Source organism: Centruroides sculpturatus, unplaced genomic scaffold (genome assembly GCF_000671375.1).
Source record: "Centruroides sculpturatus isolate CEXI.00-Female unplaced genomic scaffold, Cexi_2.0 scaffold112, whole genome shotgun sequence".
NCBI lineage: Eukaryota > Metazoa > Arthropoda > Arachnida > Scorpiones > Buthidae > Centruroides > Centruroides sculpturatus.
The window spans coordinates 145,232-170,851 of NW_019384367.1; the positions used below are offsets into that span (position 1 = coordinate 145,232).

General features: G+C 26.6%; 1 protein-coding gene across 4 annotated transcripts in view; it reads right to left on the reverse strand.

Annotated features, from left to right (window-relative positions):
- LOC111612813 (inactive tyrosine-protein kinase transmembrane receptor ROR1-like) overlaps window positions 1-25,620 on the reverse strand; it is a 73,578-nt gene that overhangs the window by 21,038 nt on the left and 26,920 nt on the right. For all 4 annotated transcript variants that reach the window (XM_023354077.1, XM_023354071.1, XM_023354085.1 and 1 more), the window contains exons 3-5: window positions 22,959-23,017; window positions 17,496-17,795; window positions 14,066-14,138 (exon numbers count right to left, since the gene is read on the reverse strand). In XM_023354077.1, coding sequence (XP_023209845.1) covers window positions 14,066-14,138; window positions 17,496-17,795; window positions 22,959-23,017 — 432 coding nt within the window. The remainder of the gene's footprint in view (window positions 1-14,065; window positions 14,139-17,495; window positions 17,796-22,958; window positions 23,018-25,620) is intronic.

The following is a 25,620-nucleotide window of genomic DNA, read 5'->3' on the forward strand; positions in this document are numbered from 1 at the left end:
ACTGTTATCTCGAATATATATATATATATATAAAGTAAGTTTCAATAATGAAGATTGATTTAATCAAAATATTTGCATATTTAACGAAATTAAACTTAATATTGATTAACTATTATCTTTATATAAATATAAACTTTTTAAAGATCTATTTTTAAATACGATACTCCAACAATAGCATCTTCTATCATAATGATGATGAGGTTGGAGAATCTTTAAAGATTTAAATCACAATTTAAACTATTATAAATCAAAAATATAATATATATAACGTATCTAAATTAATATATTAATGAAAATATTATATTTAAAAATTTTAGAATTATAGAAACTGTAAATAAGCGAGAGTTTTAATGAGAAATATTTAATTAATTAAAATATTTACAATTGTAAAAAATTCAGATGGTTTAACACTAATTATTTTCTAAATTCCTACGAATATCATATACTTTTATTAGATGATCTCAATTAATTTCCATTTTATCATAATAATGATGCAGGATAATCATTAAACTTTTGAAAACTCCAATAGAAATCGTAGATGAAAAATATGTTGGTACTAAATACTGCATTTTTAAATACATATTTTTAACAAAAAGTAAAATTTTTTAATACATCATTCAAAAACTTTTACGGTTATAGCAGCTATAAATATATCTAAGCCGTGAATTTCAATAATAAAGATAGGAGGGATATAGAAAGAGCACCTTTATTGTGTGCTGCTTCTTTATCAGAAGTGATGCTGCACACATTCATCACCTATATCAATAAAACGGAATGGATATACCTGAAATAGTATTTAATAGTTTCTACTAATACGATAACATATTGAACAAGAATCATATAACGAGGGATTCCAGATGCTCGCTTTATAGACCTCTCCTTTCATAGAAGTAACATGAAAAATATTAGCCATACAAGTATGACAAGGCACGTCTTACCTATAAGACTATTCTTCGGTTTATTTTACGTTGCGTCAAGATTTAGATCCACTTTTTTGATAGACTGTGTGGATATCTGTCCAAGAAACACCTGGTGTATCGTTCTTTACTCTGTTTTTTCCATATTTCTAAGAAGGATTTTACGGTTATAAATTTATTTAAACTGATCAATACACTAACACTTTTTTTTCCTGTGTATTTTTATTATCTTTATGACCATACACTATACGCTTTTTCGAGGTGTTTCCTATTATTTATATACTTTAAAACTTGAGCGTTTTGTCCTTAGTTTCATAAATAACTCCATTATTTTTTTTTATCTACAAAAAATCTCCAATTTCAATTTAGAATTTGGTTATAAATATTAATATAATGATTTTTTTGTTGTTGTTCTTTTATCGGGTGGTCTCTATTAATATCCACTTTATCATAAAGATGAGGAAGGATGCTACAGTATCCTTAAACGTTGAGTCACGATTCTCGTCATTATACCTCTAAGAATAAGATAGATTTAATGCTTTCAAAGTGATATTTTTAGTGAAATATTAGACTTTTTTAGAAAATACAGCACATATTCCAGTTTCAGAAATAAAGTTTTGATTACAAGAACATAAATAATCCTATATAGATCAAGGAATTATATAAAAATAAATAGGAAATTCTATTTAAAAACTTGTTTTTTCAAATATTTTTAAACTTTAAAATATTAATTTTTGATTTATATAAGTAATATGTTTCTTTAAAATTTATTAAAAATATTTGATGGGTAGAAAGAAACTCGAGAGAAGCTAGCATTATCCACGAGACTATTACGACTCAGAAAAATAAAATATAAATAAAATAAAAACATTATTTGATAAATGTTTATTGGTTATAAATATTAATATAAATGAGTTTTATTTTTTGTTATTCTTTTCTTGTATGATCTTAATAATATGTACTTTATCATAAAGATGAGGATGCTGCAGCATCCTAAATATGTTTAAGAATGTTGAGCTACAATGATGCGAATCGTAACTCAAGAATGAGGTAGATTTAATGTTTTCAGAAAAATAGTTTTAGAGAAAAATAAAGCACAAACTTCAAGTTTCTCAATAAAATTTCCTATTAAAAATAAACTATATAAATAATCCTAAATTGTGGAATTAAATAAATAAAAAAAAAGGCAAGAAATTCGAGTTAGAAATTATAATAAAAGCACTTAAATTTCTAATATAAAATTATAAAAAAAAACATTTTAAAAAGTTTATAAGATTAAATTTAAATTTATTTCTTTAAAATTCACTGAAAAATCTTTTTACAAATGAGCAAAATTCAATAAAAACCAACAACATCCAAGAGACTGTTACAACACAAAAAAATAAGGATAAAAAAACAAAATAAAATTATTATTTGATAAATTTTTTCTTTCATTAGCCAATTATCCAATTAAAGTAAACTAAATATATTAATCAAAGTAATTATATCAAACAAAAATGCCTTTGTGCATACAAAATATGTTAATAAATTCAAACCATACACCCTATCTTCTGGTGTATAAACTGAATTACAAAAACGTTTCTGTTATCTTACTTAGAAAAATTTATCTGTTTTGAATATTTGTTATCAGTTTTTTATTTTTTTAAATATTTTTCTTGTTTTTTTCTTTAGAAAAGACTCTCGGATTTCTAATTATATATAAATTTGGAGCGCAAATGATTCTTCATTTGCATTACTGAAACGGTACATTGTATTCGAGTAAAGGAAAGAAAAAAATTATCCATTTAATATTCTGTATTTTTTTCTTTTTTTTAATACGAAAACACAAGCAAATTGTTTGGAATTTTAATCAGTTTTTGTCAACTTTTTCATTTATTATGAACTTATTTTGAAATTTGAATGGTTTTTTCCTCCCTTCTTCCTCTCTCTCTATGCACTTCTTCCTCTTCTTTTCTGATGTTGGAGTGTATATAAACAGCTGTGATTGAAAGTAGTGATGTGGCAAAGTGGAAGAAAAGTAGCTTTAAAAACTGTTCTGTTTAAATTTATGAATGATAATAGTCTTCAAGTGGAAAGTTGTCAGGTTAATGTGCCTTGCGAATAATTACGAAGCTACGTGTCAATGCCATAAAAAAATATAAAAAAATAAGAAGTTTGTTTGAGTGTTCCATTACCTAATTTTTAATTCTTGTCTCCCTTTCTTCTTTTGTTAGAAATGTCTTAATTACTAACGTTTCTTTGTATGAAAATAATTCTTAAATATTTACAATATATATTCAACTAAACAATGGAAGAAGATGCTAAAGATGATGAAGATTTGCCTGGTTTTCTTTTTTAAAATGTCTTTATAACTATTAAAATAATCATAATAACATTAAAGATATTCAATAAAAATGGTTGAATAATATTTTATTGAATAAAAAATAATTATATTTTAGAATTTTTAGACTAATTTGTGACTAAAATATATGTATTTTTGGATTGTTTTAATTTATAAATAGTTTATTTTATTTATTTTCTTATTTATAAATTTTTATAGTTTATTATCAGCAGAAAAATCATTAAAATTTTCAAAATTCTGTATATTANAATGTAATTATTTATGAATCAAGAGCATGAACTTCTTATCGTAGCGATTTATCATTCTATCTTTAATCCTATACATCACAGTATTAATATTTTTTATATTATTATTATTATTATTTATAAAAATAAACAATGAAATATATGATATTTAACAATGAATAATGTCATCAAAATTCAAATTTATTTGAATGTATTATTTATTCTTTGCTTAGAAAATGAATTGCAAATTTTGCAATTGGATATGTCATTCATCAATTCTTGACACTTTTACTAATATGTTCATCGAAACCATAAAAAAAAATATATTTTTCTCCCAAAAAAATATTTCTCCAACAAGAAAAAATCAGGAAGAAGAGAAAGAGAAAGTTTTGAATGTTTTTTATATAAAAAACATCTTTTTCGTAGTTTTTTAGATGATAAAAAATTGAATTTTAAATGAATGTTGTTGTATTTTTTGTATTTTCAATGGTTAAATTTCTGGATAAAAGAATTTATTAGTTCGTTTCTGGTTTGAAAATGGTTCCTATTTTTGTTACTTTTTACTTATTTATTNTTCAAAATTACATATAAATAAAGTAAATAATTAATTAATCGTATTATTTGAATTGACCGTTGTTATTAGAAAAAAAGAATGATAACCCTGCTTTACGACCGCTCGCTTTACGGCATAGATATTTTGCATTATAATTATATGAAATGCTGTATTCATGCATCGTATTTTTTGCTAGTCATTTCGACGTGGAGTTATGCGATTCAAATCCTATATCTACGAACAGAAGCTTAATTTATGACACTGATCCTATAAGAAAATATTGAGCTCGATTTACGACGTCTCGCTTAACGACAGCTTTCTATAAACTAATTAGGTTGTAAATGCGAGGTTTACCATATAAATACCTTATATTTTGTATTGGTCATTTGGGCTTGGAATTATCTAATTCAAAGTCTATTTCCATGAATAGTACCTCAATTTATAATTCTATGGGAAATTAGAATTCGATTTACGACGATTTTCCAGATCGTTAAAGCGGGGTTTATTGTATATTCAAGACATTTTCCTACACATTAATAAACTTAGTATTAATTTAAATAAACTGTATAAAAAGTATTATGCTTATTTTATTATAACATTAACTAGGTAATTATTATTTTACTTTTCAACAAAATAACTTTCCAGAAACTCGTTTAACATTTTATTATCAATTAAAAATAAAACATTTTTATTGTAATAAAAATTAATTACTTGAAATTAATAGCATTAAAATCTATGATAGTAATTTTTATGCATTTGTACTAATAAAATTTAAATATTCCTATTTATTATTCAATTTTTTTTTTTAATCATTTATTCAGAATATAACACAGAAGTATAAAGCAATATTCCATAAAACGGTAGCAGCAATGAGTTGCAATTTCTCATGATATTTTATTACCACATTTAGAAAAAAACGATCAACACCGAATGGGATAAAACTCTTATCACACTTTATCCATTACATCTATTAGGATTCTCATCTCCAAAATACCAGATTTGTTCTGAAGAGAAGAGGAATCGTCATCTAAAAATAGATTTAACACACACACAACTGCTTATATATACACTCTATTTTAGATAAAGAAAGTTTTTCCTTTGAAATTTTAATTGAAATTCTTTTAAATGTACTTATGTACAAATGTTCAATTGGTATTTTGACTATACGATCGTCAAAAATCGATCTTTCAACACACTGTTAAGTTCACTTCAGTGACAGCTGTTACTGCTTGTCGTGAATGCTTGTTATCAGTTGCATCTTCCCTCCCATTTTCTGAATCGATCGTTCTATTTGTACACATCCCAACGAGCTAAACATAACAGTAAAAGATTTCTCTAAATCTTTTCTACGTTTTATAAAAATTGTTTTTTCTATTTTCATAAATTTTCTTAAATCTTTTAAGATTCTCTCCCCCACACTTAATTCTATAAATGGAACAGTTTTATGACTTTTTAACTGAATTTTCGTTACTTGATCGCGATCGATCAATCGATCTTTTTGAAGTCGATTTTATAATATTAAATATAGTTTTAGCATTCAAGAAAGTTATTTAAAACGCTTTAAAATATTATAATAGGTAATAAAATCTTATTTTTCAGTTTCAGTATTATTTTTTATAATTTTAGAAAGTTTTTGTATATCAAAAAAGTGTTTTTTATATGAATTTTAACTCATTTTTAAATAAATTTTGGATTTAAGAACTTATTAACTTACTTTCTACTTAGAAAATGTTTATATTTTTTCTTATTTATAGTTTTATATCTGTAAATTTTACATCAAAGTAACTGCTCTTTATATTAAGCTCCTATATAAGTAAAAGGTATAAACGTTAAAAGCTCATATTTTGAAATAAAATTTAGTCTTTATCCCTACTTTAAGGTTATAAAACTCAATAATAAGTAATAAAATCTTGTTTTTAATTTTGATACTATTTAAAAAATGATTATAAATGTATAGCATGGTGATAAAAGTCTTCTAATATTCTATAGGCACCAGGATAGTAACAAGAAATTATCGCCTATAGAAAAACATAAAAATCCTTTCAAACTTTCTTTTAGAAGCTTCCCGCTGCTTAACAACATGATATTTCTTCACATTTAAGTTCCAACACTTCTTAAAACAACTTTTAAAGTAAAGGATGAAATAATTTATGGTTTTATTGACGTCACAATACTTCTTTTTTCTCCTTTTCCCCGTTTTTTAAAGGGCGTAGAGATGGGAAAAGAAATCTTCTATCACCTCCAGAGGTTCGATTTTTTATTGGTTCCTCAATAAAATTTTGCAACATTCTAGACTTAAATGATTTCAAAAGTATCCTCTATGGTTTCTTTCTGAGATTCGAAGATAATTTGATTTTATAGTACGTTTATTCATTAAATTTCTACTAGAATGAAATGACTTTCAACGAATTTCGAGAGTGAAAAATCCAATTTTTTGGAAATAAATCTTGTTTTTTTTCTTTAGTTTTTTTTTCGTTGACAAACAGTGAAGAGAAGAACTCGAGTCTCTTTTGCACTATTATTGTATGGATTTTTAAGGATGCAAATAGTGTCTTATTGATTTTTGTCTATCTTCTTGTAATAGAAAATACGTGTTGGATGGAATCCTACCCAATTTATATTAACAGCTTTGTAAAACTTCATATAATGACTGAGACACGTGGAATTGAGCCAATTCTTCCGGACAAACAAGCTGAGAGTTTCAATCAATGTCGTTCAACCTTGCACTGATTGCTATCGTCGCCTGTAACAAATGGTCTAAGCTCTGTCCCACGTTGCAAAGCCCGGTAATCCGGTCAAATAGTTTCCTAGACTCATCACCTGTTTGCCAGCTATCATGTGGGAGACTTTACATTTCTCCAATTCACTAATAGATAGCACGTGGTCCATTAGTAGCAACGGCGTACACCTGTGAGGATTCTGTTCTAAAATATCCTGTAAATGCAGTTTACAGTTTATAATTTATGCCTTGTTTAAATTGCTTACAAAATATGGGAACATTAACCATTTATCTAAATAATTTCTAACCACTTAATAGTCGGTTAATTCATATTTTTAACGATCGAAAATCAGCTTTCTTAGTTAAAATATGAGGCAAACAAACACTTGTTCATATATTTTCATCCGTATAAAATAAGATTTTATGCAGAAATTCCAAAATAATGTTAAATTTTATGTAATTGTAATGTTAACAGTAATTTGGTAAAATCAGATATAAGTACTTCGGAAGTAGCATAATTAACTTTGTCCTTCGTTGCTTTNGGTTCGTCATACGAACCTTAATAAATCTCAAAAAAACTAATACAAAAGCTGTTTCTTAATTAAGATGTAAGGCAAACAAATAATTTTTATAGGTTTGATTTATACAAAGTAAGATTTTAACTATAAATTTGAATATAAAGTTAACTTTGAAAGAATCTTTTTTATAATTTTCTCTTAAAAAATTTCAATACCCTAATTTTTTAAAGGATTTTAGGCTGATTATAATCAAAACCGTTTTTTAATTAATATACTACACTAACAAAGACTTTCTAACATAATTTAAACGATAAAAAACGGATTTCGACTAGAATTTTTATAGAATTTTTCATATTTTCTCATTAAAAAATTCCTTGAAATTATACAAGACTTTCAATAATGCACTAACTTTTCTTTTTATTAATGTTAAATTACGATTTAAAAAAATTATACTTCTTAATTAAAATATTAGAAAAAAATGCATAGTGACCAATATAAGACATGGTTGTGAGTAGAAATATAGAATTTCTTATATATATATATATATATTTTTTTTTTCTTCTTCTTTCTACAAAAATTCAATTCTAACTTCTGTCATAGTCATATGATAGAATTTGCATACTCCTGACTCTTTATTCCTTCAAAATACAATTAACAAGACAAGAAATCGTAGAAAATCATTTCTGTTATCCAATATAAGTCAACATTGATTGAAAATCACTATTTTTGTCGAAGTGGAAAGAAGTCGAAATGGTTTGTATCACTTCTCAAGTTTGGAAAAGATGTGGCATTCGACTTTGCTATTTGAAGCAATCACTTGGCGAATACTTCAGCTGTCGTTCTTTTAGATTTTTTTTAAGTCCGCAAGTGCTAAGGGGATGGATAATATATCGATGTTAGTAGTAGTGACATTGGTTTGATTTCTTAGTGGCAACCCCAATGAGTGACACATGCTGGTGACTTTCTGCACCCATATTTTCGTACAGAAGATAAATAGGATATATATATATATTTTAGTAGAAAAGTACGGCTGTCAAATATATGAAAGCTTTAACTTATCATTTTTTTTTCTTATATATATATATATATTTTAAAAATTAATATTTATTATATGATTTATGGAATGGAAACAAAATCCTAAATTTATTCTTTGTATGATTATGTGATGCATTGTGTAAATACATCGTAAAAATAATTTACGACGTTGAAAAACTAAGAATCTTTCATATAAAGCCAGATATGATGAAATGGAATTAAGAAGAAAGCATGGAGAAAATTGATGTTTCGTTTTCTTTCTAATAAGAAAAGACGGAGAGATGAACACATTTAAAAAAGGAAAAAAAGTCTTTTAAAATAAATTTACAACTAAATTGATTTTAGCAGCATTTTTCTAAATACTGTACAGTACATCCACGTCCATTAAATTCTTTAAAAACTAAGTTAAAAATTATTATTATTTATTTTTTTTAAGATTTTTTTAGAAGAAATAGAGTAGTTAAAACTTTAAAACACTCGTTTAATTTTCGTTTTTTAAATGTCCTTTTATAGTAAACTACTTGTAAATTCCATCACCCGTTTCAATTTCGTCCTTGAAAAAATATTACTCATTAAGAAGGATGAACATCTGTAAATTTATTTTCTTTATATATTTAAAAAAAATAGTAATAATAAATGAATAAATGAAAACTTCACATGCCGTTTTATATATCCGAGTTAGAAAATATCGTTTGCAGATCTTCGCATCAGTTACTATGTAAAAAAAAAAGAAAAGTATAGATACAGAAAGGAAGAAAAAGAAAAAAAAATGGTGGAAAAACACTTAAATTCCAACACCGTTTCTTAAGAGAATACATCGAATCTTATGAAAAAATCGATGAGAAACCCACACGAGTAAGCATTTCGAAGAATTTTCGTCAGAATTTTCGAATATTTAGTTATAGTTTTTCGAGAAAAAATGAGGAAACTATTCGATCATTCGAGAACGCTTAGCGCATCATTACTGTTACTGAGTTACTGTTATCTCGAAGAAAACTAACGTTTGCTTCTCTAAAAATCTAATGGGACTAGTAAGGCCATCAGTGGTTTATGAGAAATTTGTCCAGAAAAATATTTTTCGATGTTTTTGTTTTTCCTTTTTTTTTTTTTTTCTTAGAAAAAGAGAGAAATATGTCTAGTACAGTAGTCCTTTTATTGATCAGATTTTTGAGTTGTTGCAGTTTATTAAGAAGAAGATATAACAATGTTATCTAAGAAAGGAAGGAGGGCGAAAAAATAATATATATATATATAAAGCTACGGGCTAGAAATTCATTATAGAAAAATTGTACTGATCGGTTTTCGTGTTTCTTAGATGCGAGGGAGTGAAATGATGTTTGGGAGTTTCGTAAGAGATAACTCCACCTTCATTCACAACACAAAGAAAATTCATTTAGAGGTGGATCAGTGATAGAGTTTATAAAGTAACTAAGCATGAAACTTTTAATATATCTTTTTTACTTTGATATATTTCTATGAAAAAATTAAATAAAATATTCAATTTGGTTAAACAAAAAGACGGAGAAACAAATTTACATTTTTATTCTACATTTTTTTTTAAAGAATCTATCATAAAATTAAGTTAAAATTTTTATTTAAAATAAATAAATAAATAAATTTTCGTGTGTGGAGTTATTTAGGAATAAATTTAAATGAATAAATAAAAAATTAATGTTAAAGATTTGTTAATTTTTTAACGTTATTATTTATCTAGCAAAATGATTTAAACAAAAGAAAGTATTAAAAAATATCTTCACTAGAATTTGTGAAGATATTCTTAAAACAATTCTTCTTACTATTCTATAATTATTCTTTTATGAAATATTCTTGAAACTTGATTAGTTTCAAGAATTGCTTTACTGAAATAATTGCAAGAATGTCTTTAGATAATTGTTTCAAGCATAAATAGCTTCAAAAATATCTTCACATTATACCTCATTATTTCTGTAATTATCAACTCTGTTTTAGTTTTGTTGAAATTGTGTGGATAGACATACGTACAGAATGGTTTTAAAATAACATTTCTCCAATTCTAAGTTTCTATAAATTAGTAAACATTGGAATTGCGATTTGATATAAAATTTTATAAATTACTGACCTTTTAAAGTTATTAATCAAGGAAAAAAATTACAAATTTCAAACAAATTAAAGCATTAACCTCGGTTGAAAATTATAAATTAATTAACCATAGAGAAAAATGTTTTAAATTTCAAGAATATCTTCGCTTTATTTCTCTTGATCGACTTTTTAATTAAGCAATTTAATTTATAGTTATACAAATAACCGAGCTGCCACATTCCAAATAAACACATTAATTTTCTTAAATTTAATTTAAATATAGAATGTTCTAGAATAAATTAAATTAATTAAATTTATCTTATTATAAATGTCGATTTATCAGGTAAATTATGTTAAAAATTTCAGTTTTTTAACGTCGAGAATTTATTTGTAAAGGAGTTTTATATATGAATTTATAATTTAATTATTTATTATATAAGTTTAATTGATGAGGAAACTTTTAAAAATGTCTGGTAAAAATTAAATATGTAGTAGTAACAAATAATATCACTTACAAATTTAATTATTGTAGATTTTCAGAAATTTTGCGAATAGACAAACGGAAGGATGAACGTAAAAGAGGATTACAAAAAAGCATTACTCTAACTCTTTTAGTTTTAGAAAAAAAGTAGAGTTTTGCATTTAATGGTGCCATGGAAGTAATATAAATCAGAGTTGCAAGTTGATACGAAATTCTGCAGAGAGAGTTTATACATTACAATTTCTGAAAATATCAATCTTCTAGCTCTTCTAGTTTCCGTGAAATCTTATTGTTACAAGGTTACAGTTCGATACGAAATTTTATAAAGAAACTACAGTACAGTTTCTAAATGTATTAAACCTCTAACTCTCTTAGTTTCGGAGAAAATATACAGACAGACAAACTTACAAATAGATTACAGAACAACATCTCTCTAATTCGCTTGATTTTTGAGAAAATTAAAGTTTTACGTTAAAACGTGTTATAAAAGTCGGAATGACGATTCGATACAAAATTCAATTTAAAAAAAAAATAAATAATAATAATATCAACTTTACATATCGCTAACTTTGCACGGACAGACACACAACCGTTCGAATGTATGAGGAAAGCGAATAGGGAAAGCTATTTTATATTTAAATTACAAAAAAAATAGTTATTTGAGACTTTATAACTTAAACAAAATTTACATATCAAGCGCAGAGAAAAAAGTCGTGTTGCCAAACTACACCCCCTATCTATTGACTAATTTTGAGAACCATTAGCCAATCAAAATCATAAAGTAAAGCATAGGCAAAAAGTAGAAACAGAGACGAATGTTAGCAAAGTAACAGGACCAAGATGAATGAATGGTGACTTGTCTGCAGATGTGACAAAATGATGTATTTCCTCTCGCATTACCTTTTCACCTCATCAAAAATGAAGGTAGTTGAATATAATGGTCTTCTCCTGTAGCCCAATTATGTCTGGACACAAGAAAACTAAGTAGGAGGAATGGCTAGAGTAGAAGGTTAAGAAGAAGAAGAGAAGAAAAGGAAAAAAAAAATTATATATATAATACTATCCATTTTGTGGTATTTTTGAATATATATCTTCTTGGAAGAAAGTTTTAAGAAGTAAATTAGTGTTTTCTTATCTATTTTATAAAATGAAAAGTTTAAAAAGATGGAGATTTTGATTGATGGATGGATTCTTGATCGCTTAGTATCAAATCTAAAGCTTCTACGATACTCTAGAGGGATGATAAAATGATGCTGATGATGAACAAGCTACTAGTAAAGACACTAAAATTCTCGTTTTTATCCAAAAAAAAACTTTAGAAAACTTGGAATTTTTCTATACAAAATGCTTTAAAAAGTTCGATTTATGTGTATTATCACTTGTTATTTATTTTTTTATTTTATTTGCGGAAAAAATTAATATAATTTTATTTACTTTTTAACTTGTTTAAATTATTTAAATTTAATTTTTATTTGTTTTTATTTATTTATGGTTATTTTAAATTTATTTATTTTTTATTTTCATTTTATTCTTATGGGAANAATGGTATTATTTATCTTTAAAATATATATTTATTTATTTATTATTCTTTTTTAAATATTTTTGTAAATTTTAATAATTTTAAAATAAAATATACATTTATCTTCTTAATAAAAAATCATTAAATGATAAATTGTACAGGATATTTAATTAAAATATCTTTATTCGGTGTTATTTGCAACAAAAATGAATGTAATAACTCAATAAATTTTAGAATTACACTTTTTAAAATATATGAAAACGAATATCTGAAAAATTTACTTCCAAAAGTTATCACCAGGTACAATTTGGCGCTATGACTCCGAGGAAATCGCTATATATAAATAATTTGATTAATTTTACTGTTACGTAAATCAATCGTAGACTTTTTATTAAAACGTTGACTTTATTTACTTTAATATATTTCTGCATGTACTGTACTGCACTGTACTGTACAGTACATGAATATACAAATAGAAGAAAAACACGCAAAAGAATATAGGCCTATTTCTATTTTTATTCTTGTTATTGAATTGTAAAATTTACCAGATTCAGTGCATAGCACGTTAATAAATACATTACATAATGAATTATATAGGACAATGTGGTGCCATTCTCTATTTCTTGTCGCTCACTGCGTCATTTTTTCCCTAGTGGTGAATTTAGGAACTATACTCTCACGCAAAATTCCTTTCAAATGTCATGAAACGTCTGTATAAACTTTTCACAGCGACTTAATTAGTGTTTATACACACAAACTTTGTTTAAAAATCATAAAAATATAAAATTTAAATAAAATGTGGAGAATTAAGCGCATAAAATATATTGCTGAAAGAATATTTTAAGTACTTTATTCTGGATTCGCAGTTAAAAAATAGATTTATTTCTTCCACTAAAACTAAGGAGGAAGAAATAAATTCTCGAAAATAAGATTTAAAAGCAGAAAAAATAGTTTTATAGGAAATAAACACTAATGTAATATATTTAAAATGGTGTACATGATAGAATTCCCAACATAAAAGGATATATTCAACGACTGATGAAACCCTAGAGGAGTAAATGACGATATAAATTCAAATTATACAAACAATATCCCCAAGTTATATTAATATTATTACTCCTAAAATAGGGACATAGCAGTAATATTACTTGGGGTGCTCTTACTTGGGAGAATTGTATAATATACCAAGTTGTATTCCCAAGTCGAGATGTAATATAATTATTTATATAAACCGGTTAAATGCAATTTGTACGTGGCTTCGATCAGACAACCTACGAGAATTAGAGTTAGAAGAATATCTTTAAATAAGATTCTGTGGTATATTCTAAAGGGATATAAAAGTAATTCCAACAAAAATAAGAATAATAAAATTGTAAGTAAAGTGTAGAAAGATCGAGTTTATTTTAAACTATTCTCATTAAAAGTAGTAGATTTATGATGTTCATTAGATGTTATCTCATTTTCGAAACCTTTAACAATTGATAAAGAGAAGAGAAAATCTCGTTAATTTTCGCTTGACTGAAGAAAATTGCTGTAAATTTACGTCGTTTAACATCATATTGCCTTATTAAATGCGTCATAAATAGTACCGGGAGTAAAATTTACAAGTAAATTAAATGCTTTACTAAAGACAAAAATCTGAATTCAATCGGAAGAACGAATGATTATTATATGTTATAAGTAGGATAGATGTAACTTACCTCCCTCCGAGTGCTGGAAAATGAGGGAAACCGGGCGAAAAATTGGGAATTGTCACAGGTGGAAGTATACGACCTGTAGAAAAAAAATGGGAAACAAAATGTGATTAAAGTTCATTGACTGGAGAAATCAATGGATGCGTGAAAATATGCTTATCGAAGAAAAAATCTGATCAATCACTTTCTAAAACGTGAAAGAACTCGCGTGACAGATGGTTTACGTTACCCCTGATAGTTCGCTTCTTCTCTAGGCAGAATCCATCTACAGAATCGTACTCCTCAAGAATTTTATTTTTATTTTTTTATTTTTTTCCTGTGATAGCAAAAGTTGTATCTGAACTATTTTGTGGTTCCAAACGTTACCGAATTACTTACACGTGGATATTCAAAAATGCATCCGAAAATATTTCACTGGGATCTTCAGATATATTGTAATGTAACCTCATAAGAACGGGAGGATTGTATGTAAAAGTGGATAAGAAATGATATTTTGCAGTTACTAGATGGAAAGAAATAATTTTTTTTTCTTTAAGAAGTATTACACAGATGATAAATTGAAAATTTTTTATATATTCCTCCCTCTGATGCCATAAATTGTAGTTCAATTAAGTTTCTTCCACCATTCAATTTATTAGTCTCTTCTCTTATTTTCTGCTATTGAGTACGGATGATAACGTATTGTTAGGAGCTTAAAGTGTGTAAAATTAATGAAAAATTAGAAAAAATAAACAGTCTTTAGTGGGGAAAAAAGGTAAATAAACTGAACATAAAAGAAAATTTTCAATTGCTTTACTTTTTTTACGCTTACTAAAATAATTAAAATGCAGGCAACTCATTAAGAAAAATCTATAAAAAAAAAGGAAAGAGGGGTCTGATATTATTCGTAATTCCTTTACAAATAATTCAACTACACCTGGATGCATTGTTTCATTATAAGAAATAAATTCAATTAACTTGTTCATAAAAGAATGAAGTAAAGAGAGAGATTTCTAAATTAGAATCTCCAATCTGAAGTTTTGGTAGTAGCAAGGAGATAAGAAGACTTAGAAAGAATCATTAATCATCAACTGATATCTTGGGATACAGAATTGCTTAGATACAAGAAAGAAGAAGATTATAAGCGACCTTATGGATTTAATTTTGTGATATCTTCGTTGATATCCGAAATTAAATCAATAGATATATAATTTTATATACTGAAAAATCCATTATTTAGTACTTGATTATTATTAGAATCAATATTACAGAACAAAGATTTTTTTTTCTTTTTAATTTTGTAGCCAAGTTTGTTCTGTAAGTCATTTCGATTTTAGAAAGTCTTCGAAATGAAGTAAATATTGACATTTCATTTATCTATACAAAGACCTTTCGAATAAATAGGAAGCAAGTTGAAAGGATTGCAATCCAAGGGATTTGCCAATAATGAATGAATCTCTGACTGTTTAATAATGTATAAACTAACCTATTTTACTTAATAATAGCAATATTTACAAATTCATTTATAATCTGCATTATTATATCTTACTTTAAATTGTTATAGAAGCTTCATATCTGTCATCATCGCATCAGCATCGCTAATATTCATAACACTTATTTATCGGAGCATTCATGATTCAGATTTATCTATTATTGTTATGTATTATTGCTTATTTTGATAATATTCTTAGTTGTCAGATTATATTATGTTCCCATTTACAATATCCTCGATTCATATTTATCATTTTTCATCATATACAGCATCATTTACTTTCCTAATCATCTTCAATTAAGTTTAAAGTGTTAACATTCAGAGCATCTATGATTTAAATTTCTCTCTTATCATCGTGCGCAGCATCATTTACTTTCATAATCGCTTGACAGATACAGTACAGTACTCAACTTCTCATTTAATGCATCTTTGATTCAGATTTGTCCCTTATTTTTCATATACAGCATCACTCACTTTTATAATCATGCTTAGTTAATAGATGCTATGTTTAACTTTGCATCCTCAGCATCCATGGTTCATATTTATCCATTATTATCGAATATAACATCACTTATTTTCATGAGCATCATCAACTGGGAGATGTTTCATTAACTTCTGATTCAGATTCAGCCGTTATTTTCATACGTAACCTTTAGTATCATTATTTTCATAATCATCTACAGTTGATAGATGTAATGATTATTTCTCAAGTACAGCATCCATGATTCAAATTTATCCGTTATTATCATATACATCATCACTTATTTTCACTTTCATTTCCGGTTGATGGATAAAGTGTTAACGTCGCTTCCACAGCATCCCTAATTCGAATTTATCTATTATTATTATATTCAGCATCACTTATTATATATCTACTAAACGAGAATGATAAGGAATAGTTATATTTCTTACCATTCTCGTCTAGTAGATATATTATACAGAGCAGGTAAGATGCATATTTTCATAACAAGATATAAAAATTTCTTAAGTTACATACAATTCGATTTAATATAATCGATAGGTAAACACAGAGAAAAGTTTTCAAATTTTTTTCACTAAAGTAGCCCAATAAAGAAACGATGTATGTGTTTAGATAAGGAAGCACTCCCTATCTTTTCTATAGAACTGTATGCACGCATCCTGAACCAATTCAAAGCTGGCATATTTCGTTAATGACGCATCCTTAGCAAACCTAAGAGACAACACGTCATTTTAGGGAAAGTAAATTGAATTTTCGCATTTTATTAGAGGAAAGAAAATCAAATTTCGGTATTTTCAATGCATTACAAACAATTCTTACTCTTCAATGTATTGAATTGTGAAAATACAGAATTCGATGATTTTATTACTACAAAAGATTCTTTTTTTTTTCTTCTTCTTCTTCTTCTTTTTTCTATTCATTATAAAAAGATTCTATACAACGGAATAATAATGTTCCTTCAGAGAAACGAGATTGAAAGTTGTTTTTTTTTTTTTTGGTTGTTAAAACAAACCAAGACAAGTTGATGTGACTTAACTAAGTGAACGGAACTTTAATAAACTTCCTCCCTCCCCTTTGATTACATTTAGTTTTGCAAAATATGGGAACCAAGCTTGATTGAAAATGAAAATTAGCATAATGTTTATCTATTAACTGTACTAATTCTTTGTATAAATGATTAACTGTACAGATAATCATAAATGGAAATTCTGTTCATGACAGCTTATTTTTCATTTAAATTCTTCTTATACCCCCCGTTAACATACTTTAAATTCTATTACAGTCATCTTGAAAGACCTATTAAACTAATGTTAATTTATATAGAGAAATAACCCCAATTTAAAAGTTTGGAAAACTTTTTTTATTGTTTTTAATTATTTTAAATGATACTTTTTCTTCTATTTTATGACTTATAGTAAATTAACAAATATCTAGAGTAATTTATATTAAAAAATAAAGAATTGTGGGGTTTTATATATATATACCTGCTTTGACCATCAAAATTCCAGTAGTGTCCACTAAATGACGGCCATTATTAGCTTCGCATTTATAGTAACCGGTATCGTGTATGTCCAGATGGTTGATTTTTAGTCTGGACCACACTCTTCCATTGCCAGAACTGTAATATCTCACGTCAATTCGGTTCCTCTCTTCTTGTAAAGGAGCTTCATTTTTATACCATCGAATATAAGGTTGAGGGTAACCTTTGACTTCACACCTCATCTTGACGCTTTCACCCGAATCTTTTGTGATGTTCACTAGAGCTCTTTCCACCTTTAGAAAACCTGAAACCAATTAAAATGTTAATTAAGTAAACTTTTAATTACATTTCTTAAAACAGAGAAATGAACTTTTCTCTTATTTGTTACGTCTGAAGAGATCGGTCATTAATTCGTGATTATAATCCAACCTTGGGTACAGATTTGTGGGGGAGAAATACTTTCTCGTTTAATAATGCACAAAATTTAAAAAAATACGAAAAACTACATTTTATAAGTTACAGTCTGACAGAATCAATTAAAATAGTCTCATTAACTTCGGTTTACCATTTGTTCTCCTCTGAAATTGGCACTAAATCGAGTGTGGCGCTAAACTGAAGTATTTCAAATAATAAGAGTTTATATGAGGGCTACACATTACTTGAAAGTAACTAACGGAATTAATGAGGTTATAATATTTCAAATTTTGCTTTCACTATTCTCAAATCTACTATAGTTTCATTATCTGACAACAATAAAACAAGATTTATTATCTGATGTGGAACTCCTGTAATTCCACTAACACTAGTTTCACTAAAATGAGAATAGGCCTAACTGATGAAACTAATTTCATTATCTGAAAATCTCTAACGTTTTCCTAGTTTTCTTATCTCCTAGTAAAGAAACTAGATTCATTATTTGAAATTAACCAATGTAACTGTTCCCATTATTCGAAAGTAATTACTAGAACTAATTGTGCTGTATTGAGATTAATTATTTTTTACTATCTGAGAATAAGTAATAATATGAATTTTACTAACTAAAAGCAACTAGTTTCATTCTCTAGTACTGTGGTAGCTGGTTTCATCAATTAAAAATACATTGATTTTCAGTTTATTTTTGAGAACAACTACTTTAGTTTCATTACACGAGAGTTATGCTAATCGAATTAAGAAAGGAAACAAGTAAATGACGACATTTTGCATAATTTAATTAACAAAAAAATTTATTTCATTCCATAAGAATCTAAAATTTAATGTTTTAAGCACTTAGTTTCTTTATGTTCATGTCTAAACCTTATACCACAAAAACAGGCTTAAATAATGCATTCAGATAATCTTTTAAATGTGTTCTAATTATAAAATAATAAGAGAAATCGATATTGATATATAGAGTGATCCAAAACTCAGTTAACCATCAGTCCTTCTATCCACGAATGTACTTGGAGCATACAGAACAACGTGGTAAACCGACTTTTGGGCCGCCTTGTACTTTTTAAAGAGTATAACAATTAGAATAGTTTCAATAGTGGAGTATCTTTACATAAACAAACATTTGGAATTAAAAAAAAAGAAAGAAAGTATAAGCACATATAAATGTTTGTATATCAGTGTTGGCAGCTTGAGATCTTAAAATAGATATTAGCCAACAGCACACTAATTAATTCGGCAAATGCATTCTGTTGAAAACTTTAATAATGCACGTCTGTAATTCATTAAAGATAACAAGTCTGTATTGCAGAGAAGCTGTTACATCTTTGTAATGCTCAGGTGGAGTTTATTTAATTTTCTCTTTAATGGAATTGGAAAATCCTGTTAAGAATTAGAATATTTCCTTTAATTGTTTCCATTTAATATCAAGATTAACAGAGAATAAAATAATTAAATTTTTATCTTTCACGGATATTATGATCTTGAGAAATTATATTGTATGATTTATCAAGATCATAATATATAGGGCCACTAGGTTAGCAGTTCGTTCTAGCCTCAGGTGCCGCAGCGGGCACATTTAGTTATGTTATGATGATATTGCTGACATATATTGTGTGGAAATTATGTTGAGATATACTGCGATATTACCATCTCGACAGATTAAATAACAGTTTTTATTCATTTATTTAATAATAACTGCTATTAAGGCTATATTCACTGGCAAAGAATTTGGCCCGCTACAACATCCATACAAAATTACTCAAAGAAAATATATAAATAAACATTAACGATAGAAAATTGTATGCCCTTTGATATAAAAAATAAACAAATAGTGCCGTATGAACAATTTTAAGATATTATTAAAATATTATTATTAATTTTAAGATATTGTCGTTTGAACTGCGTTAAAACATTTTATGGCAATTATATTAATATGTTTCGAAATGATATTGCTGAAATATATTAATGATATTGCGTGGTTTATAAAGATAGTAAGCCTATTGTGATATTACGACGTCAGATACCTCTGAAATTTATTAGGATTTTTTTTTTTTTGTATTGATGTAAAACTGTACTCTATAATCTACTTATGAAAAATCCCCCTTAAATAATTAAATAAAAATGTATTGATGTAATTATTTGTCTCCAAGCTTTTCCTGCTGATGGAAATTATTTTAAAGTATACTTTGATACTATTGAGATGATATTACAGTTGAAATCGTATATAATCACCTCGTTTATTGACACAATTAAAACCAATTGTCATTTTCATTTTATATCACAAGGATATTTTGAGTTTTTTTCCATTGTCTACTAATTATCATTAATATGGCGATAATCTTTGCATTTTCTCACTTCACTATATTTGAAAAAATTATCGAGCAGAGGATTATGTCACGTGACTAAATTTGCATATGGAAGCGGATTAAGATTCCTTTTTCTTCAGTTGAATGTCTTTCTTTCATGTTTTATCTTTGTAAATACGTCTTTTGATTATGCCCGAGTGTAAAAACGTGATAAAATATATCGACGCAAATATATTTGGAAAAATCTGATTACTGAAACCGAATTAAGTATGAAATCATTGCCGCATGTATTGACTCTCTAAGCTAACATTTTCTAATGATCCATCAACTGCATGCAAAATTTACAAATGTAAACTGAGAGAAATAGCCATTTGAAGCAATGTAATCGAAAAACACAACGTCAAAGATAGATGCTGATACTACATTGCATTGATAGTTTTTTAGACTGGCTACATTTTACAATTACTGATGAGATTTTTCTTCTGAAATAGAAAACTTTGCTCGGAACCTTGAAATTAATAGTTTTATATCCAACAATAATTGGTGGATCCATGGGAGAAGCGATATGAAATTGTTTTAAATGACTACGAATTTACTTCAATTTCGATAAAGATGCCGAATGTGTCGAGTGATTAAACGACGAGAGCATTTTGATTGTAGTAACAAATAGATATTTGTTTGATTGTAGTACTCTTACTCTGACATCGAGTGACGATAGTGATGACTTATAAAATGATAATTCTATGAATTCTATAGCACAAGAAGGTTCTTCATGGATTTTTATCAAATAAAGAGGACAGCATTTAACCCAGTTGAAGTGGCAAGTGCAATGTAATATTTTTTAAATACAACTAAAACACGCCAAATAACACAAGTGGTTGCAAAAATCGTAAGAAAGTTATTTCGTTGCATAAAGATGTAAGTATAGATTTTCTATTTCAGTATATTATATAATTATAAAAAAAATCGATTTATTATTACCAATTGGGTTATAGTAAGTGAAACCTATTTAATGTCACGGTTTGAATAATGTTTTTGTAGGATTATGGACATTAAATTATGTTCGTCTGTACTAAGATTTAATTAAATATTAAGATGCTAATTTGCTTGAGATATGTTAAAATGCTATCACTGAGTTATTGTTACTAATAAGACAAGAAACTACACCTTGCCATCAGTATTTGAATTTGTTAAGTAGTACTGTACGTACTTTCGGTCTAATCTAGACCATATGTTAATGTTACAGACAATTTATTCTAATTCTAATGATAGAAAATGGACTAGATTAGACCAAAAGACGTAGTTATTAATAAATTTAGATGCTGATAGCAAGTTCTATATAGCCTACATCGAACTTCATGATTTTGCTGATATCTTAAAATACTAATCGCAGATATAATGCTAAAATTATTAGTGTTAAGCAGTTGTTGGGGCATCAGTACAATTTTACAAACACAGATTTAGAGGTGATAAAAATTTAATAGGTAAAGCATACCAAATATAGTTGATATTCTCGATTTTCTTAAATTATTTAAACGAATTCAAAACAGTTATAAATGCAAATAGCAAAATTGAACTTTAATTAAGATAATAAATAATTAAACAATTCTAGACATGCATTAATAACGATAATACACGAAGAGTTATGTTTAATGATATATTTTATATGTGAATCATTCGAATAGCATACGTTTAAATCGATTAATACCTTGACTTATCATAGTTTGTAGTTTATGAATATAATTCCCAGAGATAATGATTGGTAGTAGTAATAATTAAAACATTTCTGAATGTAATCCTTCTAATGCTTCCAGATAATTAATTGATGGAGTTGGAGGGGAGTTATTGAACTCTTGAATTTTTCAATGAATCACTAATATTTTATGAACCACTTTATGCCAATAAAATAATGGTTACAATGTTTAACTATTCTGACATTTGATTCGTTTAAATTTTTAATTGTTTGATGACATTCTTAAGCGCACGTTCTTCAAAATATCATCAGATACAGTGAACTTGAGTCACTAATAATACGTTGAGTGAACGTTTAACAAAATCTTCTTTAAAATAATTTAAATTAAATTTTTCAGGACTTCTATCGAAGGCTTTTTGTTATTCGATGAAGCTTGAAATTGTTGGGAATGTTTTTTTTTATTAAAAAAAAAAGATTTGTAATTCGAATCGTGCTTTGCGTGTCTTTGTGTGTACCAATACACTTTACTATGTACCGTGTACAATATTGTAGCTTTCGTGCAGTGCATTATTTAGTTGCTACAAGAGGTATCTCACATTTAGTTTGTACACACCAAACAACTGGGTCAAGCGTGACACGCAAAGGGGAGTTTGAAATGGAATTCGAAACTCCTCTTTATGATGTTAATATAATTTACTAGACTTTGACGATTATGTCCATTTTTCACTTAAAAATCTTTAAAATTCCACTGGAAAATTAACCTTAATGATCCTTACATAGAATATTTACCACTGTGTGTTATGAATTTACCAGCAGCAGATGGATAAATTTATAAATTAAACTAAATCCTTCAATATTAAACATAGTGATAGGGATAATTGGGATGATAAATTATTCACGTTCTACTTCTCTATTCTGATGTAAGTGCTTCTGATAAGGCTATATATTATCGTAGAAGAATGCTTCACTTTCTTATGAATGTTTACTGCATCTATATCATTTTTACTGGCTCTGCATCGATGGTAATGGAATAACTTACTTTGCGGTTTGTCTTCTTCCAGATTACTTGTGGGAGACGAAACTGCTTCTGTAATTGTACTGCAATAAATAAAATTAATATTAAAGTAAATCATGAAATAAAAACTAGTTTATTTTTAAAATTAAAAGTTAGAGAATGCTTATTTTTCTTTATTTAAATTGCCAAACAAAAATTGTAAGAAGTTTATAGATTTGTTACGGAGTTTGGCTTATATTAATTCAATTTTCGTACTAAATTCTTGTCTTTACTTTATTAAAGATTTCTGAAGCAATTTTCTTCTATCTGAACGTTAAATCTAAATTGTTTTTGGCAATAATTACATATAAAAATATAGAGTAACGGAAGATGCACCATTAGACAGTATTATAGAATGGCTTGATGTATGACTGAATGGAATATTTTAACAAAATAATTAAACGATATTATAGAAAAGATTTCCTTTCTAATATCAATATCTAGATGAATAATGATTCTTAAGAATATTAATTATTCTTACGGACATTTTGATCAATGTTTGGGTTATCAGATTTGATGTTCAAACACCATTATCCAAATGAGAAAAATAATGGAGATTTATGAATCTTTAGATTTATCTTAATTATATAATCAAATTGTCTCACGTTATTATTTAATTTAATCTACTTTTTACCTTTCTACATCAAGAAAAATGAATATTTGTTAATTTTTTTTAAATATTCGGCTTTAAAATTTAACAATTTTTATATGCAGGATGATTACTTTAAACCTTTATAACTTTAGAGGTATACGTGATAGAAAAACATCGTAAACGAAAATAAAAGCTTAATTCTTAAAGTTTTACTCTACTGAATAGCCTTTATAAACTTCAATTCTGTTAGCCATAACACGCAATCAATCATCCCTTAGACCGTCGCCATTTTCAACCAATTAAATGAACTAAAAGTAAATTTAAATAAATTAATAAAATATTGACTATATTAATAAATAAAACTTCAGAAATTAAGCTTTTAAGTGCCATTTACAGTGTGCTTCTATCACGCTTACATCCAAAGTTACTAAGCTCTTTATAATCTATCCTCTTACTCATTCTGCATCTGGAAATAAAGCAAATTCGTTGATAACATTTATATTTATCAGCGTAAAGTTTAGTAATTTCTAACAGTTAATCAAACTTTTGAAAAGAAAAAGAAAAAAAAAGAGGAAGAAGAATTTAAATTTGAAAGGTAAAATCTGAATAACAAATGGAAGCTAGATTGAGTACAGAATAACTTTTTGATTGCATCTTCTATAGATTTACAGGTTCTAATTAATTCTGTTTGAAAAATCAGACATTTGAAAGAGTCGAAGAGTTTTGCTTAGTATAAAAATATTTTATTTTTATCTAATGGTCCAAGGAAAGAATAGGTTAAACGCTACATTTTGCGTTTATAAAATAAAAAAAAAAAAATGTGATCGTTTAAGGAAAATCGTCTTTCGAGACCTGATGTCATCTGCTTGGGTGAACGAAGAGACCCAATTTTACATCGATCCAAGCTATACTTTCAGGTAAATACTGAAACGGCCATTTACCATTTCCACTCACTGAATTTTTCCATTATCTTCAATCAACTTTAGCATAGGGAAAAGGAATTTAGCCAGTTATGTGGATATAGCATACATATATATACTAGCCTGGAAAATCTTATGTACTAAAAGAAGTGAATAATTTAAAGAACCGGTTAGAGAAACCTTTTAAATTTGATAAATTTAAGCCATCGTTATTTAATGTAACTTTTCGAGCACCTTTCAGGTGAGTTATATAATACATTTTTTCTTCAGTGTATATGGAGAGAAACCAAAGTAGCCCATTATTTCTTCAACAAATATGAAGCAATTTTTGTATAAAATTGCTTAAAATTTTGAAAAAAAAAAAGACAAATTTTATACAGTATTTTGTTAAATTTAAGAATCTTTCGTTAATATCTTCTCTTTATTTTTTAATGGTATTTTAAGCATCATTTATGCATTAATTCCTGCATCAGATAACTATACGAGTTAAGAATGTAGAGCAAATTTTTTCCATAAATCTGCTTAAAATTTTGAAAAAAAATGGAAAAATTTCGTAAATTATTTTGTTATAAATTTAAAAAATTTTTCACTAATAGTCTCTCCTTATTTATAATGATATTCTAAGCATCATTTATGCATTAATTCCTGCATTAGTTAACCATACAAGTTAACATTATGCTAATGGAACTTTAGGCAGAAAGTATAATAAATTATACAGAAAAAAAAATTTACCGAAATCAAAAAAATATATTTAAAAAAATGCTCTAAAAATGTGGAAATTTCTAACCAAACCGCATGCAATATTAATCATGCGGGAATGAAGAAGTGCATTTAATTTATAGGAATGCAACAGAAAAAAAATGTTCTTAGAAGAGATTCGTTACAGTAAAAATATATATTTTTCATCAAAATCCATATTTTCTTTACGTATAGTCAGATACAACTTTATATAATTTTTTGTCATTCATGAAAGAAGTATGAACTAGCTTTCATATTTCTTGCGACTGTCTCATTCATCTCACATCTCTTCCAGTTCTGTGGAGAAATCTGTAATGCTTACTTCATACACACAAAATTCCATTTAAAAAAAATAAAATATATATATATATACATTCAAAATTTGCATAATTTTCTG